Source organism: Arachis hypogaea, chromosome 6, assembly GCF_003086295.3.
Source record: "Arachis hypogaea cultivar Tifrunner chromosome 6, arahy.Tifrunner.gnm2.J5K5, whole genome shotgun sequence".
Lineage (NCBI taxonomy): Eukaryota > Viridiplantae > Streptophyta > Magnoliopsida > Fabales > Fabaceae > Arachis > Arachis hypogaea.
The window spans coordinates 72,556,704-72,574,260 of NC_092041.1; the positions used below are offsets into that span (position 1 = coordinate 72,556,704).

The 17,557-nt window shown below is 28.5% G+C and overlaps 1 protein-coding gene and 1 long non-coding RNA gene across 6 annotated transcripts; one reads left to right on the forward strand and one right to left on the reverse strand.

Moving 5' to 3' along the window:
• Window positions 1–10,407: 10,407 nt before the first annotated feature.
• LOC140173357 (uncharacterized) lies at window positions 10,408–13,479 on the reverse strand. The gene is made up of 4 exons (XR_011861980.1): window positions 13,222–13,479; window positions 13,076–13,129; window positions 12,842–12,998; window positions 10,408–10,698 (listed from the first exon to the last, which is right to left on the reverse strand). It is a non-coding gene; the product is annotated as an uncharacterized lncRNA (long non-coding RNA).
• A 1,396-nt stretch (window positions 13,480–14,875) lies between these two features.
• Window positions 14,876–16,591, forward strand: LOC112696698 (probable small nuclear ribonucleoprotein G). Of its 5 annotated transcripts, XR_003150845.2 has the most exons (4): window positions 14,876–15,155; window positions 15,285–15,378; window positions 15,490–15,611; window positions 15,734–16,591. XR_003150845.2 is itself a non-coding variant. In XM_025749527.3 (3 exons), the coding sequence occupies exons 1-3, from the start codon at window positions 15,121–15,123 to the stop codon at window positions 15,824–15,826; spliced, it is 270 nt and encodes an 89-aa protein (XP_025605312.1). In that variant the 5' UTR covers window positions 14,879–15,120; the 3' UTR covers window positions 15,827–16,591. The 5 variants fall into 5 exon arrangements, 1 of the variants encoding a protein (XP_025605312.1); XR_011861979.1 differs by having other exon boundaries at window positions 15,285–15,611; window positions 15,853–16,591; XR_003150846.3 differs by lacking the exon at window positions 15,285–15,378 and having other exon boundaries at window positions 14,877–15,155.
• Window positions 16,592–17,557: the final 966 nt, after the last annotated feature.

Consider the following 17,557-nt stretch of genomic DNA (forward strand, 5'->3'; position numbering starts at 1 on the left):
GATTCTCTATTTCCATGGTTTAATGTATGCATATACTTATATGATTGAGGCCTTATTTCACTTAGCTTACATACCCATATGGCCTTACCCTCTCATTATCCTTTGCAAACCAATGTTGAGCCTATTTTACCCCTTTGTTCTTTACTTTAGCTCATCACTAACTCTAAGCGAAAAACAATAATGTCCTTAATTTGAATCCTTGATTAGCTTAGACTAGTGAAAGTACTCATGAATTAAGTGTGGGAAAAGTGGATTTAGAAACGTTTGGTTTGGGAATTGAGTATGTTAGACTTGGTGTGAAAATGTGAAAAATGTAAGAACATGTTTATGCATTCAATACCTTAATCATATGCATTGAAAAAATAAAAAAATAGATTAAGAAAAGAAAAAGAGAAATAAAACAAAAAAAAAGAGAAAAAGAAAAGAAAAAAAGCAAATAATAAAAAGGGGACAAAATACCCCAAGTTAAGTAATAATATCAATGCATATGAGTTGTACTTAAATTTGGGATGCATGAATAGTTAATGGAAAGTTAGATGTTGCATTTTAATTACATGGATTGTCCTAAGTTAGTGAGAAGTTTAGGTTAATTAAGGATTCAGATTTTAGTCCACTTGGCCAAATACAATCCTACCTTGACCCTAACCCTATTAAAACCCTCAAAAGACCTCTTGATATGTGTATCTGTGTATTAAATTTTTGTTGATTGTTAAAAGAAAAGCAAGTCTTAGAAAGCAAGATTAGTAGAGAATTGAGAGAATCAAACCTTAAACATTTGAGTGATTAGAGTGTATACACTTCCGATGAGAGTTCGATGCTCGATTCTTTGTTCCCGGCTTTCATGAGCTAATTTTCTTCTGCAAGTCTATTTGTACTTCATTTTTATGATTTGAATTAGTGAAATCCAGTTCATATTTGTTCTTGAAAGGTTTATTTACTTTTCACCAAGTAGGTAGAAACATTTTGCATGTAGTTGCATTCACATAGATAGATTGCATTTCATACTCTCTTCTATTCCTCTTCACTCTTTTAGTTATCTAGAGCTTAGCATGAGGACATGCTAATGCTTAAGTATGGGGAGGTTGATAAACCCCATTTTTAGGGTTTATCCTGTGCTTAATCTAGTAGATTTTATCCACTATTCTCACACTTATTCATATAATTCGCATGTTTTACATTTTCCTTCCTGATTATGTGCTTTGATTGAAAACAGGCTTCTTTGGCCTTAAATTTGCTAATTATTAATCCTCTCTTATTACCATTCGATGCCTTGATGTGTGTGTTAAGTGATTTCAGGATTTATAGGGCAGGAATGGCTCAGAGAATAGAAAGGAAGCATGCAAAAGTGGAAAGAATACAAGAAACTGAAGGAACTGCTAAAGCTGTCCAGCCTGACCTCTTGGTACTAAATCGACCATAACTTGACCTATAGAGGTCCAAATGATGTTGTTTTTGTTGCTTTGCAAAGCTAACATCCGGGGTTTCACAACGATATATAATTTGTCATATCTGCTCTGAAGATAGGCGACGCGCATGCGTGGATGGCGCACACACGTGACCTGGAGAAAACTCAATCCACGCGTACGCGTGGACGACGCGTACGCGTGACTTTGTCGCAAGCTGGACGTATCAGAAATCGCTGGGAGCAATTTATAGTCTATTTTTGACCAAGTTTTTGTCCCAGAAAACACATATTAGAGGCTATAAAGTGGGGGAATGCATCCATTCATTGAGACAACATTCATTCACATAATTTTAGTTTTAGATGTAGTTTTTCTAGAGAGAAAGGCTCTCTCCTCTCTCTTCCTTTTTAGGATTTAGGATTTCTCTTAGGCTAGGTTTACTTCTTCTTAATTCTAGGTTCAATGTTCTTTTACTTTGGTTTCTCTTCTATTTTTATTTATTTTATTACTTTGATTTATAAACTCCATGTTAGATTTGATTTTCTTATTTAATACACATTGAGGTATTTCAGATTTATGATTGCTTTCTTCTATTTAGGATAAACTTGGATTTTCTCCCTTTACTTTGGTTGAGTAATTGGTGACACTTGAGTTATCAAACTCAGCTGGTGATTGAAAATTAGAATTTGCTGATTAATTTGGATCCCTCTAAAGCTAGTCTTTTCACAGAAGTTAACTAGGACTTGAGGAATCAAATTGATTAGTCCACTTGACTTTTCTTTATTTAGTAAGGGTTAACCAAGTGGGAGCGATAAACAATTTTCGTCACACCTGATAAGGATAACTAGGATGGGATTTCCAGTTCTTATACCTTGCAATGGTTTTTATGATTATTAGTTTACTTTATTGTCATTTTATTTTCCTATTCCCTATTTCAAAAAACTCAAAAATATACCTGTTTCCATAACCAATAATAAATACACCTCCCTGCAATTCCTTGAGAGACGACCCGAGGTTTGAATACTTCAATTATAAATTTTATTGGGTTTACTTTAGTGACAAACAAATTTTTGTACGAAAGGATTCTCTGTTGGTTTAGAAACTATACTTGCAACGTAATTATTTTTGTGAAATTCTTTACTAGCAGAAGTTCGTTCGTAACATTGCCATCAAAATTATTGTGAATTAAAATTTTATTACTATTTAACATATACAATAACATTGTTATGGGTGAAGATAAAGTAGAAGAACCAATTTCTACCTAAAAAATGAAACTAATAAGAGAGCAAATAAAGAATTAATTGCCTAAACAATTGTAATCTTAGTGATTAGGTTATAGAAAATCAACATTCAATATTGAAAAGTATTTGTTATCACCGTTGTTTTAATATCTATTTTTTGTGAAAAAAATATATTTTTTGAGTTATTTATCCAAACGCTACAACTTTAAAATAAGTACTTGTATAACTAAAAATGCAAACACAAAATAACTTATTTATAAGCTGCTATTAATAAAAGTTCTTATACTTTAAACTCTTTTTTCAAAAAAACTTATTTAAGTTGTTTACCCAAACTAGGCCTTAGAACATAAACTCGAACACTTATATTAAAGATTTTAGTCTAAAATTAGGCTAACAGACTCAAAATCACAAACGGGTCCATGTTGGGCCCAAACTCAAGACGCAACTCTTCATAATTCAGCATCTCACCTCCATTCATCAAGGCAAAATACACTTTACCCTAGGAGAGAAGAGAGAGCTAAAATACTATTTATTCATCACTTTCAAATCCACATAACCTTCAATCCGTAGCTTCGATTGATTGACAACCTGTTTGCGGCCACATGTCGCTCTTGACTCCCTCTTTATTTTTATCTAGCATTTATAGTGAGTAATCTCAAGAATCCATCTCTAGTTCTCAGTTTGCTTCAAATTTCGAGTTTGGGTTTGAGATATTGTGAGGATGATAATTTTGGTGTTTAGAAGAGGATTAATCTTACGTCCTAGCGGGATTTTTGTCCAAGGTTCGATTAGAAAAGATAAGAGGACGTTCCTCCGTTAATTTCTCCCATTATATGTGAAACTCTACATTGAAATATATGAAATTTGGTGTTATTAGATTAAATTAAGTTAATTGGGAGATTGGTTTGGCATGTAGAGCTTTGGTTGAGATTCGAGTTGGATGGTAAAGAAAATTGAAGGGGTTGGAAACCGCCATCAATAAGATAGGGGCTTTTTTTAAAATCATTTTATTACTGAGAATTGTTATAAATCGATATCGATATAAAAATTATATTTTTGTAAACATGGATAAGAGGCTTAATTGTAATGATGATTAATATTTATAAGTTACTTGTTTAAAGAATCATAGTATAGACCTTTTTCAAGTACTACTTATATCAAAAAATAAAAGTTACACAAATATCTCTATTTGAATAGTAAAGTATGTTCAATTTATTATTCGTTGGCAAATTATTGTAATTAAAAATAACATTTTTAATTTTATTTTTTTGTTTTTTGTTTATTTAAATTGAACTTTGCACGGTATTGTAAGAAATATTTAGAACAATAAAATATATTAGGACTATAAGGCTGTATGCAACTTTAAAAATTGTATTAATTAGAATAATTTTTTAAAAATTTTAAGTGATTAATAATTGATATTTTTACATAATATTTTATTAATATATATAGAAAAATATTTTCAATAGTTAACTTCATTTTTATATAATAGAAAATTTATTTATTTTTTATAAATTTAATTAAAATGTATTCTTAGAATTATCAATTGAAAAAAATATTAAAATAATATAAAAATATTAACTAAAATATTAAAAGATATTAACCACTCCAAATATTAATTTTAATTTTTTATCAAATTAAATATTAATATTACAAAAAATATTAACAATTAAATCTATATATATATATATATATATTAAATAAATTAATTTTTCTAATAAATACATATAGATTTTTTTATAAGCAAACTATACATAAATATAACAAAATTGATTAATTGCCCTCGCGCGCAGTGTGGCCATAAACTAGTAATCTATCTATTCTATTATATAAAAATCGAATTTCTGCACTTAATGATGGAATTGATGTGGCATGATTTTGAGAGTATTTTTCAATTTATTTCTTTTAATTCATTAAATACAAGTTATTACAATAAACTAACTATATCAACTAATTGATTTGATTAGATATTTAAATATCATATAATTTATTATAATTTATATCAATTTGATTTGATAATATTTCTTAATTTATTTATTTTAATATTCTATTAGTATTTTTTAATTTAATTCTTTTAATTTATTAAACCAAATTTATTGTGTGTATTAATTAATTAATTGATTAATTTATTAGTCATTAAATAATAAATTTATGAATAAAATAGACAAATTGAGATATTTTTAACTAATAATTAAATCAAATCAAATCAAATAACATATATTAAGCTAAATTCAAATCATGTGAATTAAAGACTAAATTAAAATAAGATAATTTCTTACTTATTCAAATTGAGTGCAATAAATACAAATTAATTTTGTTAGATAATCATAGTTGTCTGATCTACTATATATAGATGGCTACACAAAATTATAAGAATCACAATTTTTATTATTCTTGCTATTTCAACTCTTCTTTTCTTCTTCTTTCTTTTCTTTTCTTTATGTATAGTTTTTTTATATATAAATGTACCCGAAACGAGAAAGTACGGATGAGTATTTTATTAATTGTTTATTTGATGAATATATCTCAATTTAGGCATTCTACTAATGTGAATGAAAGTTGACCTGTAGAAATTCAAAGTGGCCAATGTATTTTTTATCATATTAGATAGAAGAATATTTGTTAAAATGAATATATCCATTGTAATGAATTTTTTTCAATTATTATATTTTATGTTAGTCGTGTAAATTCTTTGAAGGCACAAGATCATAAAACAGGTTGACTTTAATATCGTTAGCTAAATTTAATGGTTCAAACAAGCACCACTAATTATATTAAAAAAGTAATTTGTAATAATAATGTGATTTACATATTAATTTTTTTGAGTAAATTCATTTCAAAATATAGAAATTAGACTCAATTACGCTAAAATTTTAAAGGTAATATAAAATTTGACAACAAATTTAACACTCATTAAGGAAATAAATTTATTTATGGCTATTTTCTAATTATAAGTAATAATAAGACTTATGAAAAAATATTAATGTCATCATTCTTATTAATTAAATCATAATATTAGGTAGTTGATAGTTTTATAGGCAGAAATTATTAAGTAATTACGTAAAAATTAGTAACGAACAAGCAATAAGAATTTAGAAAAAATATATTATATAATACTAATTTCATAATTAAAATATGTCTCATGTCATATTCTCATATATTCTATTTATTATCTATTCTATTATATAAAAATCAGGTTTCTGCACTTAATGATGGAGTTAACGCAACATGCATGCTTATGAGAGTGTTTACGATTTGTTTCTTTTAACTCATTAAATACAAATTATTATGATAAATCAACTATATCAACTAATTGGTTTGATTAAATATTTAAATATCACATAATTTATTATAATTTATATCAAATTGATTTGGTAGCATTTTTTAATTTATTTCTTTTAATGTTTTGTTAGTATTTTTAATTTAATTTTTTAATTTATTAAATTAAATTAATTATACTAATTGTCTGTATTAATTTAATCATTAAAATAACAAATCTATGCATAAAATAGGTTCTTAATATATTTTTCACTAATAACTAAATCAAATCAAATCATATATATTGAGCTAAATTTAAATCATGTGAATTAAGGATTAAAATAAAATAAAATGATTTTTTACTTATTCAAATTGAATGCAATAAATAAAATTAATTTTGTTAGATAATTATAGTCTTCGGTCTTCTATATATAGATAGTCACACAAAATTATAAAAATCACCATTTTTATCACTTTGCTATTTCAACCTTTTTTTTATGTATAAATATACTCAAAATGAGAAGGTATGGATGTGTGTTTCATTAATTGTTTGTTTAACAAATATTATAGTCTGAAAATATCTCAATTTAGGCATTCTATTGCTGTCGATAGAAGTTGAACCTGTAGTAATTCAGGGTGACCATGATTTTTTTGTATAGTATTATATAAAAAAACATATTTTTTTAAAATGAATATACCCATTGTAATTAATTTTCTTTGTCAATCTGTTATCTTTTACCTAATAAATAATATCCATGTTGAATATATTATTTTCATCAGAAGCCATACATAATTGATTGATAATTCTATATATAAAAATACTCATGCAGTAACTAAATACCATATTGTTATCTCGCTAAAGTTAATTCTCCTATGATTATGCAAATGTATAGCACTATCAGATGAAAATTGATTGGATTACATTTATGTCCAATGAGGTAAGTGATCTTTTAGGCCTAATCACGATCAGAGTTGAGGAATGTTTGAAAAATGTTAACAATACAAAGACTTTTTATTTTTAATACCCAATAATAAATATATAAATTAAAATTAATATTATTTCGAACAAAATCATAAAATGTATAGCATAATCAAAACATATCCAATCCGTATTAACTGTCATTGTTTATCAGTTACATTACGACAAATCTGATTATTAAAAAAGATTAAAATTAACTTAAATATACACTATTATTTTATGCTTTTTATTTTTATTTTATTATCATAAAAAGTCATACATATTATAAGAGAACCTCATTTTTTTACTAACGGTTTTTCCATTCAATGGTTTCTATTAAAAAAAAAGCATGTCTCAATTTACATATCTATGTAAATTAAATTTATGGAGTTCAAATTATGTGTTTTCGTAGTAAATCGAATCTATAAGATTCGAATTACTTGGATGCTATCTATGCTACTAAATCAAATGAAAGAGATTCGATTTACAATGAGCGGGTTGCTAATAAGTGAGTATAAATCGAACCTTATTGCTTCGATTTAGTAGGAGATGACATAATTCGAATTCATTGAATTCAATTTAATTTCGAATCACAATGTCAAGTAATTCGAATCATATAGATTCAATTTATTACTTATTACCTTAATTCGAATTCATTAAATTTAATTTATATAGAAATGTAAATAGAGATAACTAGATAACATTTTTGAGTTTGGGGGATTTAAGTAATTTTGGGGTGGCTTTGGTTTATCAACATAATTTAACCTAATATGTGATATATATATATATATATATATATATATATATATATATATGAAAAATGTGACTTATTTATGCATTGTTTGGATTAAAAGAATTTGTGTAGCTCATGAAAAATGTGACTTATTTATGAAAAATGTGACTAGCTCATGAAAAATGTGACTTATTTATGAAAAATGTGACTTATTTATATGAAAAACATAAATATGTATGTGGAGCTCATGTAATTTTTTTTTCTTCAAAGTTGCGAAGAAAACTTATGCAGAAGTGCAAACATGGGTTAAAATATAGAATTACCATTTGAATTATAATTTATATATAATATATAAAAACATTAATATAATTTTACTCTATTATAATTTTTTCTCTTCTTAATTTTCCTTCCATCCAAGCAAAAGAAAATTTTTCCTCTATTTTCTTTTCATTCATTTTTTCTTCATCTAAACACACAAAAAAATATAATTTTCTTTCCATTTTGTTTCTTCTCATTTTCTTTCTTTCTATTTTCTTTTCTCTTATTTTTTTATCTTATATTCAAACAATAGCTTAGGGATGATAAAAATAACAGCCAAAAAAGATATTTGCAGGGATTACTCGTATTTTGGGGTTAGATGAGGACTCTTGAAATCCTCACGACCTGCCACCCAAAAATGGATGGGGACTTGGGGTGACAAATGGGACAAAATCCGTCGGGCTGACCCACATAATCCGACAAAAAAGGAGGGTTGGACTGAAAATATGAGACTGCCAAACTTAAAAAGTCTGCCTACCCCGCATCGCCTAATCCATGAGCTTTGGCGGACTTCGATAAGACGGTGCAGGTTTTTCCACTGGATCAAGCTTTTATTTTGTCAAGATCATTTTTTTACAAATTTCTATGATGTTATTAATCTATAAGAGGATGAAGATGATAATTGAAGATGTTCTAAGTTATATTTTGGATTATGTTTTTATGTTTGATTGATTATAAACTTAAAGATATTTAATTATATATTTTAGACAATATTTGTTTTACTTTGGACAATATTAATTTTATTATTTTGTTTCAAAAAATTTGGTTTATAATTATGTTTATTACATATTTATAATTTTTTTATATTTTTAGAAATTATAAATTTATTGAAATTATCGTGAAATTATATATATTGTTTAATATTTAATGATTTATAAAAATAAAAGGAGAGCCCGCCAACCCGCCAGCCTACCATTAGGCGGGACGGAGGAGAAATTTAAGACCACCTTATTAGGTGGGCGGAGCAAGCTAGTCCACCAGATTGCGGGCTTTTAGTGAGACAGGGCGGATTTTTCTGTTTGCCACCCCTAATGGGAACACAGACATAATACCCATGAAATAAAATTATTAATTTATTCTAATTTATATATACATAAATTCATTTTTGAATTTAGTAACCCTAATTTCTGCCTCCAATTCGAATTCTTCCTTTTTCTTTCAAACTCATTCTCAACTTCGATCATCTATCTCTCTCTAACTCACTTTCTCTGTCTCTCAAGTCCGTCACTATGTCGCTCAGTATCGTCCCAAAAAATTATGTTATGTTATTATGTTGGTATATGGTTTTATGTTTTCTCCTTTTGAAATGTTATTTTTCATAACGAATATATTATAAATTGTGTTGAATTATATTGAACTGATATTTTATAATTATTATATTATGTCATTTTGTATTATTTTTTTCAAAAATTTACTGAAGAGATCTGCATTTTTTAAGGGGTAATTAAACAATAATTTGCAATGACGGAGAAGGAACGGGAGCATTTTTTTTAAATAGAAGTGAGGGATGGGAAGGGAGCTTCTCACGCTTCTGTGAGTACTCGTTACCATATCTAACTAGCAACAAAGATCCAATCTTAGTCGATTTAAGAGGGAACGCGTGGACTTCATTTGCATTGGGCCTTTAAGGTAATGAACCTAAGTCGGATTTGGAACCCTAACAATAAATTTTAGTTGATCTTGCTTGCATTAAAGATCTTATTAGGTCCAAATATATCTTGGATTAATATTTTGAGTCATTGTTATAGCAAATACTATATTATTTAATATTATAACACTTAGTATATGTAAAAGTTGAATATATTTACAAGATATTTTTTAATTCAAATTTAAAAAATTAATTATCTCTTTTTTAGTTTTAAATATTATTTTTTAATATAACGAAAAAGTAAAAATAACAATAATAACTCACATAATTAAAATAGATAACTTTAATATATACATGACACTATATATATATATATATATATATATATATATATATATATATATATATATATATATATATATATAAAGGATTATTATATATGATATATAATTTTTTTTTTCTGTAATGACTATTTATATAATTTATTGAACACTTTTTTATCTTAATATTTAATAAATTAATATACAAAATATTATTTAACATACAAAATAAATAACTTAAGTCATCATCTAGGACAATAAATATAATAGTGTAAATATTTATTTATTTATTTATTAGTAGTGAAAAATATGTAAATAGTATAAATTGATATTTTTTAGTATAAAAATTGTAACACCCTACCATACTTAGTATTATACTTAAGTCATAAGATTGAGATAGTAAGGTATTACGACCTCTAAGAATAGTAATATATATATAATAATAATAAAGAAAAAGTTATTTAACTATGTGCCTTGAAAAACGGGTAAAACAAAATCGCAAAATAAAAAGCGCAACGCTCAGGAAAGGATTACTTACGTGCTAAGAAACCTAATAGGAACATGATAAAACAATAAACGAAAGGATAAAGAAAAGTCAAGGAACAGCATAACTAGCCCCTGACTCAGCCTGCGAAGCTAAGGCTGGCCGGAGGAAACATATATACATATAAACATACATAAGTGTCCCCAAAATATACCAAAATATCAAAGTAAACCCCTATCTCTTCCTCAACCTCTAAGAGGAGCAACGTACATAAGTTACTTGGAGAGTAAGCTACACATATATATACATATATACAAATAGAAACCAAAATACACCCAATGACTACTTCGCTTTCCAGGATCCAAACGCCTAGCGAGGAGTCTCTCGACCTGCATCTGAAAAACAACAATACAATATGGAATGAGAACCAGAGGTTCTCAGCATGGTAAAAGTGCCACACGTATAATAAATAAGGTCCTGAGAATGCCATAGGCAATCCTAGAACTCCGTTATACAATTATCCAACTTAATTACTAATTAGAAGCTATAAATAGGGGTAGGTATTCTAAATCTACCTAACTTACTCAATTTCAATCCTAATCTAACACCAAACTATTTCTCCATTTTCTCCATCCCTTCATCATCCACAATGCAACAGAAACAAGCAACCAAACAGGGTCACACACAAGTAATGAGCAGATAGTACAAATAACAAGTATAACAGATAGCTGGTGATATATATCAATTAGGAAAACCCAGGAAATGCATAGCAATCAAAACAAACAAATGCATATGATGCATGTCTGTCCTATGGCTGACGGGGCCCATCTGTCGATTATCTAGCCAACCCGACAAGTCCGAAAACCTTAGATTGTCCCCCCGTCGTGCATCCCCAATAGTCTATGCATAGAGTTCACATTCAATCATCATATAAATCACTCAATGGGGGTTATCCATACCCGGGAATTTATACGTGCCCAGTCACCCTTACGACATAGGGTTAACAGAGTATCGAGAATCAACCTGGAACACGTGGTGGCGAGCCACGATTTTTACCCAGGAAAATTTGTATCTCAGATATCATCATTCATAAGCCATTTCATAGTCACAATCATTATTTAATCATTCATCAAGCCATGGCATGTTAACTCCTTTTATTAACAACCTTTCTTCCACATTTTTCATCATCATTCCCTTATAATTCATCTTGATTACCCTTTCCGGATCCTGACCAAACTATTTATCAAACTCTTCTCAACCTTCTTAATATCGAATAATATTAAAATCAACCCAACTCTAACATTAACTCAATCATATCACACGAAGATTAAACTTTAACTTCTCGAACCCATGACTATCACTAAGACATCCTCAACACTCTATTTTCTTTTCTTTTTTAATATAACAAATAAACTCAGAATTGTGCAAACTTTATGTCCAGACGTTTGTCTTGAAATAAGCTTTCTAACAAATCAAAGATCATAATTTTATGATTTCTCTAGCCTCAGGAATAAAGGAAAAACCGTGACTGCTCTGCAGTGCATAAAACCAGAAAAACAGCAGCAGCATGTGATATTCAAAATTCAATATAAAATCCAAGTTAAATTCAATTATTTTAAAAATTAATGTAGTTAAACTTTACTCATCCAGGTTTCTTTCTCAATTGGTTTTGAGTTAATACTATTTTTAATGAAGAAGTTACATTACCTGAAAGTTAAGTAAAAATGAGTCAAAATCTGTTTTTAAAACCAACAAGCTTAGTATCTTTCAATTTGAATAACTTTTATTACAAAACTCCAATTAAGCTAAATTTTGATTCGGGAACTCCTAGCTCATCCAGAAACAAGTGTGTCTTAGTTGTAACCCAATTTCTATTCAATTCTAAGAGTTACAAGTATTGGAAGTGGATGCATAGCTTGCTGAAATCTGTTTCTTTTCAACTTTGACCACCAATATTCAAAAATTCACAACTCCCAATCCTTAACTCTTAAAAATCTGAAGTTTTAGAGCAATAAAGCAAGTTGATCAAATTTTATAAAAAAAATTAGTTTCGCTCCAAAACTCAACTCGTAGAAGTCGCAGCAAGACAAACAAGTTCCTAACCTGTTTGACCTTTTCTGCTGCAGGACAGATTTAACAACCTAACTTTAAAAATTTGCCATAAATTGTATATTTAACAAAAAGATTCCAAATTTTTCAGTTTAGTTCCTTATATTCCCAAGTTTAGCCCAAACTTGGTCTCATGCAATTCCGATCATTACATAATTAGTTACAACATATGCAATACCACCACAACACAACTCTACATCCTTATTAACAAACACCAATCCTAATCCATCATAAATAAATACAAGAGCACACCATTAATAACTTTCACACCTCATAATTCCAATATATGAATCTACCAACAAATCTATTCCAACAACATTACAAAGGCTAATCATTAAATACAACAAACAATTCAACTTATCCTATGGTTCCTCTAACCTAAGTTTTCACAACACCGTAAATATTAAACGTGCGAAACTTAAACCATACCTTGGCCGATCACTTAATTCACCTAAGGCAGTCTCTAAACACAAAATCATAGCCCCTCCAAGCTCAATCAAACAGCTCCAAAGCAAGCCTTGTCACCAACAAAGCTCCAAGTAATCCAAATTCAAGTCCAATGCATAAACACCCTCTTAAACTACACCTAATACACATATATATGTTCCAATTCAGTTTTCTATTACCAAAAATAAGATTGAGCTAGGGTTAGGGTGTTCTTACCATACCCATATGCTCAATAGCTTGAGCCCACAAGTTTTGGAAGCTAACTTGAACCTAGAACATAGAAATTGGACAAGATTCACCATAAGTTTCCAAGTTTACCAAAAAAAGAGGGATAGGGATTCTGAACTTAATAGGAGGTTTACCAGTGAAATTGTTCAGATAGAAAGGCGGAGCTCAACGCGCTGAGCGCGTGGCCGTGAACGGTGCGGTAATCGGAGCCCGGACGGAGGAGTTATGGTGGATCAAAGGGTTAGGGTTTGAGAGCTTCTCTCCCTTTCCTCCAATTCTGTTTTGGCATTGCAGCAACTAATGAGGAAGAAGAAGGCTGCTGTTTCCTTTATATTATGAGTCCGGTTGGAACCATGGGCTCGGTTTGGGTCCCGGTTCAACTAGTTCGGCCCCTTCGGTTAGATTTTGAGCCAAATTTTCGAAATGGATATCAAAATTTTTGTTTTGACGAGCTCTATCCTATTTTAATATTAGTTTTGCATTTTTAGCTTTCTTAATTAAAATGCAATTTATTAACTAATTAATTACCGATTTTAGCCGAGTTTACAAAAGCAATAATAAAAATTATTAATTAAGTTAATTATCCAATTAAAAAATTATGAAAATTTGTTTAAATAATAATAACAAATAAGATCACTATTTTTACATATTACAAAGTTTATGAAAAAAATTTTGGATAATAAGTTAATTCTCAATAGATTATACATTAATTCTGTCAAAAAAATAAATACTTAATACATTGGATATTATTATATACATACTAATATAATATATATTATCAATTATTAGGTTTATAATTAATTTTTAATCCAATTTTTGGTAATTAAAATTTAAATGATTGAAATTATTAAATGCTAAATATTTTATATCTAACCAATTTATTTTTTTATTGAAATTAAAAAAATGAGTCATTAATTAATTCTACATTCAAATTTGAGTAAGAAAATAAAAAATATTTTAAATTTTATTTCACTAACCAGAATTAATTTCAAGACAAGAAATTATTTTACACATCATATATATATTGTGAGATAGTATGATCATTTTCTATTTTTTAATGGTAAATATTGTCAAATAAAATGGTGTAAGAAATTAGAAGAAAATATATTTATAAATTTAGGAAATATTAATTTATTTTTCAATAGAATAAATTATACATTGAATAACAGAAGTTATTATTGGTTTCTCTTCACACTAACTAATACTCAACGATGGTGTTTCGGTACACCATGTTATCAAGAAATATTAATCGATCTAAAAATTTTTGTAATGACATAAGTTTATGAATTTAAAAATTTAAAAATTATTTCATAAAATGTGAAGTTTTAACAAGTAACAATGTTGATCATATTGTTTTGACTTTAAGAATGAATATGATACCAACAAATAAAATTGTCCTAAGTAAATTTCAACAAAGACAAAAGTTCATAAGTATTGCTATTAATGAAAAATTAATATATTTTAAAGATAAATACAATTTTTTTTCTATGGATTTTCTAATTCGCCAAGTCGATGATTAATCCACTACATATTGATGCTCTATTTATTAAGGGTAAGATTCGAACTCCAAATACTTGCTTAAGTAGACAAATGAAATAATCATTCAACCAATCCAAATTGATTAAAATAAATATTAATTATTTTTAATATTTTTAAATTATAAAATATTTACAATAATAATTACTATATATATTTTTTATTTAAATTTTAATACAAAATTTTTATATAATTTTATATAAGCAAGGGAACATACACTAGTTTTACAACAAAGCTCAACGATTCATTAACTAATCCAAATTTTGTTTTGGTCTGAACCTTGAACAAATTTCGTGATTTGGGGAGTTCAAACTTAGGGCCTTAGTTATGGGCTTGGGTTTAAAGTTTAAACTAAACAAAGGTGAAACAATCACTAGGGTTTCGGAGTGCAGCTAGATTTTCATTTTGTTATTTACCAAAAAATAAAAAATATTTTCATTTTGTTACTCCAAAATTTTCTTGTTCGTTTTTGTTGCTTCTCTACTCAACGCTTCACCATGAGCAGATCAGGGCAGCCACCGGATTTGAAGAAGTAAGCATTACTAATCATATTCACTTCTTTTCATCTTTCAATTTCTTAATTTTCTTCAGAATCTGATGCAATGAGCAATTTTAACGTACATTTATTTTTCTTAAATCCCCCCTCTTTGCGATGATGCAGGTACATGGACAAGAAATTTTAGAATAATACTACACATTCAAATATTTTTACGAACTTAAGTCCAACCAAGATAAACAATAAGAATTGAAATAATGTCAGTCATAATTGATTTTTTTTTTTTTATATTGGATCAACTTGGTTGAATTTGGTTAATAAAAAAACTTGGATGAGTAACATTATTCTAGTCCTTATCATCTGCTTGCAGTTAAACCTAATGCAAACAGGATGATTGTTGGTACCCTCAGGGGTTTTGACCAGTTCATGAACCTAGTTGTTGACAACACTGTTGAAGTCAATGGCAATGAAAATAGCGAAATAGGAATGGTGGTGAGTTCTGTCTTCCATACCATTTTCTATATTAATTTAATTTGTCAAACAGGAGTATAAAAATTTTAGGGGGAATAGAGTACAAGTTAACCCAGATTTTGTTTTTAAAATTGATGATGCAGGTAGTTAGAGGAAACAGTGTGGTTACTGTTGAAGCACTTGAGCCTGTCAACTTCTGTTTTATTGTAATATTTCTCAGTAATTGCAATGTTTGAAATGGTGTATATTTTGAACATTGTAGATGGCTTACTTCTGAGAGTAACATGGAAGCGTGGATCTTAAGGTCATTTGGCCATTACTTTGGAGTTCATTTCTTTTCTCAGCTGATTTGTTAGTGTAGCGCACTGTGCATTCCAGATACCACTGTGATTTTTTAATGGGATGGCACTGAGTTTACCAAATTGAAATTATGTCTATGTCTATATATATTTTTATTTTATTTTTTATAGAATTATAATCTTTTCTCCCGTTATGTATTGTTATGATTTAATAATACTTTGATGGTTCTGTCTGTGCTCAAAACTTGGTTCACGTCTGTCTTTTGGATAAACAAGGGGCAAATTGCCTAACCACCGCACTAGGATGCCATTAAAAGAAACATGACGTGTTCCAGCAAATAAAGCAGTGAAGAAAGAGAATTAGTTGCGGGGGTAAATGATGAAACCCCACAGGAAGTGAGGGACCATGCTTAGCAAGCTCTGAACATTTTGTATGATTTTCTTATTGTAAATATTTGTTGTTAGTTGTGTATCTCATGGAGGGGATTAGCTGTTACATGTTTTTGTTATGTAGTTGAGTCATGTATTTGTTTTGTTTCATTCGGTATGTTTAGAGGTTTTTGTTGTTGATGAACTAATATGCCAATTTTTTGGCATTCCTTGTAGTCGGGTTTTGTCTATCTAGAGTACCCCACTTGTCTTTAAGTTCTCTGGCTGAGTAAACTCTAAAATGGTCTATGAGATTGGCGTTTTGCACTAAAATCGTTCTTGAGATTTCAATTGTACCAATTATGTCTCTAAGATTGAAAAAAATGCATCATATTAGTTCCTAACCTATTTTTCATTAACGACGTGATGACATGGCATGATGACGTGGACTGTAAGTGACACATGTCACTTTATGATTTGGCCACGTGTAATGATATGATGATATGGTGACCAATAACACGTGGCATGCTGACATGGATGGTTGTGCCACGTGTCATAATGTTATTTGGCCACGTGTCCGGTTGTGCCACGTGTTACAACAGTATTTGTTCACGTGTCATCCATTATGTCATCGTTGTATATGCACCAAATTAGTCCCTCACTTTGCATTAAGTGACTTATTTTAGTCCCTGAAATTGAATGTCGTCACCAAATTAGTCCTTTCACCAATTTTTTCTCATTTTTTTTAAATTTAAAATTTTAATATCTTGGATACACTAATTTCAATTCTATTTTTTCATATATCGTTTAAATACAAGTGCTTTTATAAAAAATTTTAAGATTTTAGTTTTAATTATATAATTTTTTTAATAATTTAACATTAGTAAATTTTGTAATATATAGTATGTTATTATAAAAAAATAATTATATGATTGATTAGACACATTTTTTTTCATAAAAAAATATGTGTTTTTAACAAGAAATTAATAATTAAAATAAACATTTTTTCTTATGAAATACACGTTTTTGTTATGTATAAATGAGCTAGATTGAAAAAACTTCAAGCACCCTCACTACCACCTTTGACCTCTGCAGTCTAAACGAAAGAGGTCGGAGATGGTAATGAGGGAAGCTTGAAATGCATTCACGTCAACTCCAAGACGGCGGCTATTAGAGGAATCTGCAAGAAAAAATATTTTATAAAAGTACTGAAAGAGGTCGGAGATGATAGTGAAAGTGTTTGAAAAGCCTTCACGTCAACTCCAAGTCGGCGATTAGGGTATTCGCAAGAGAAAAAAT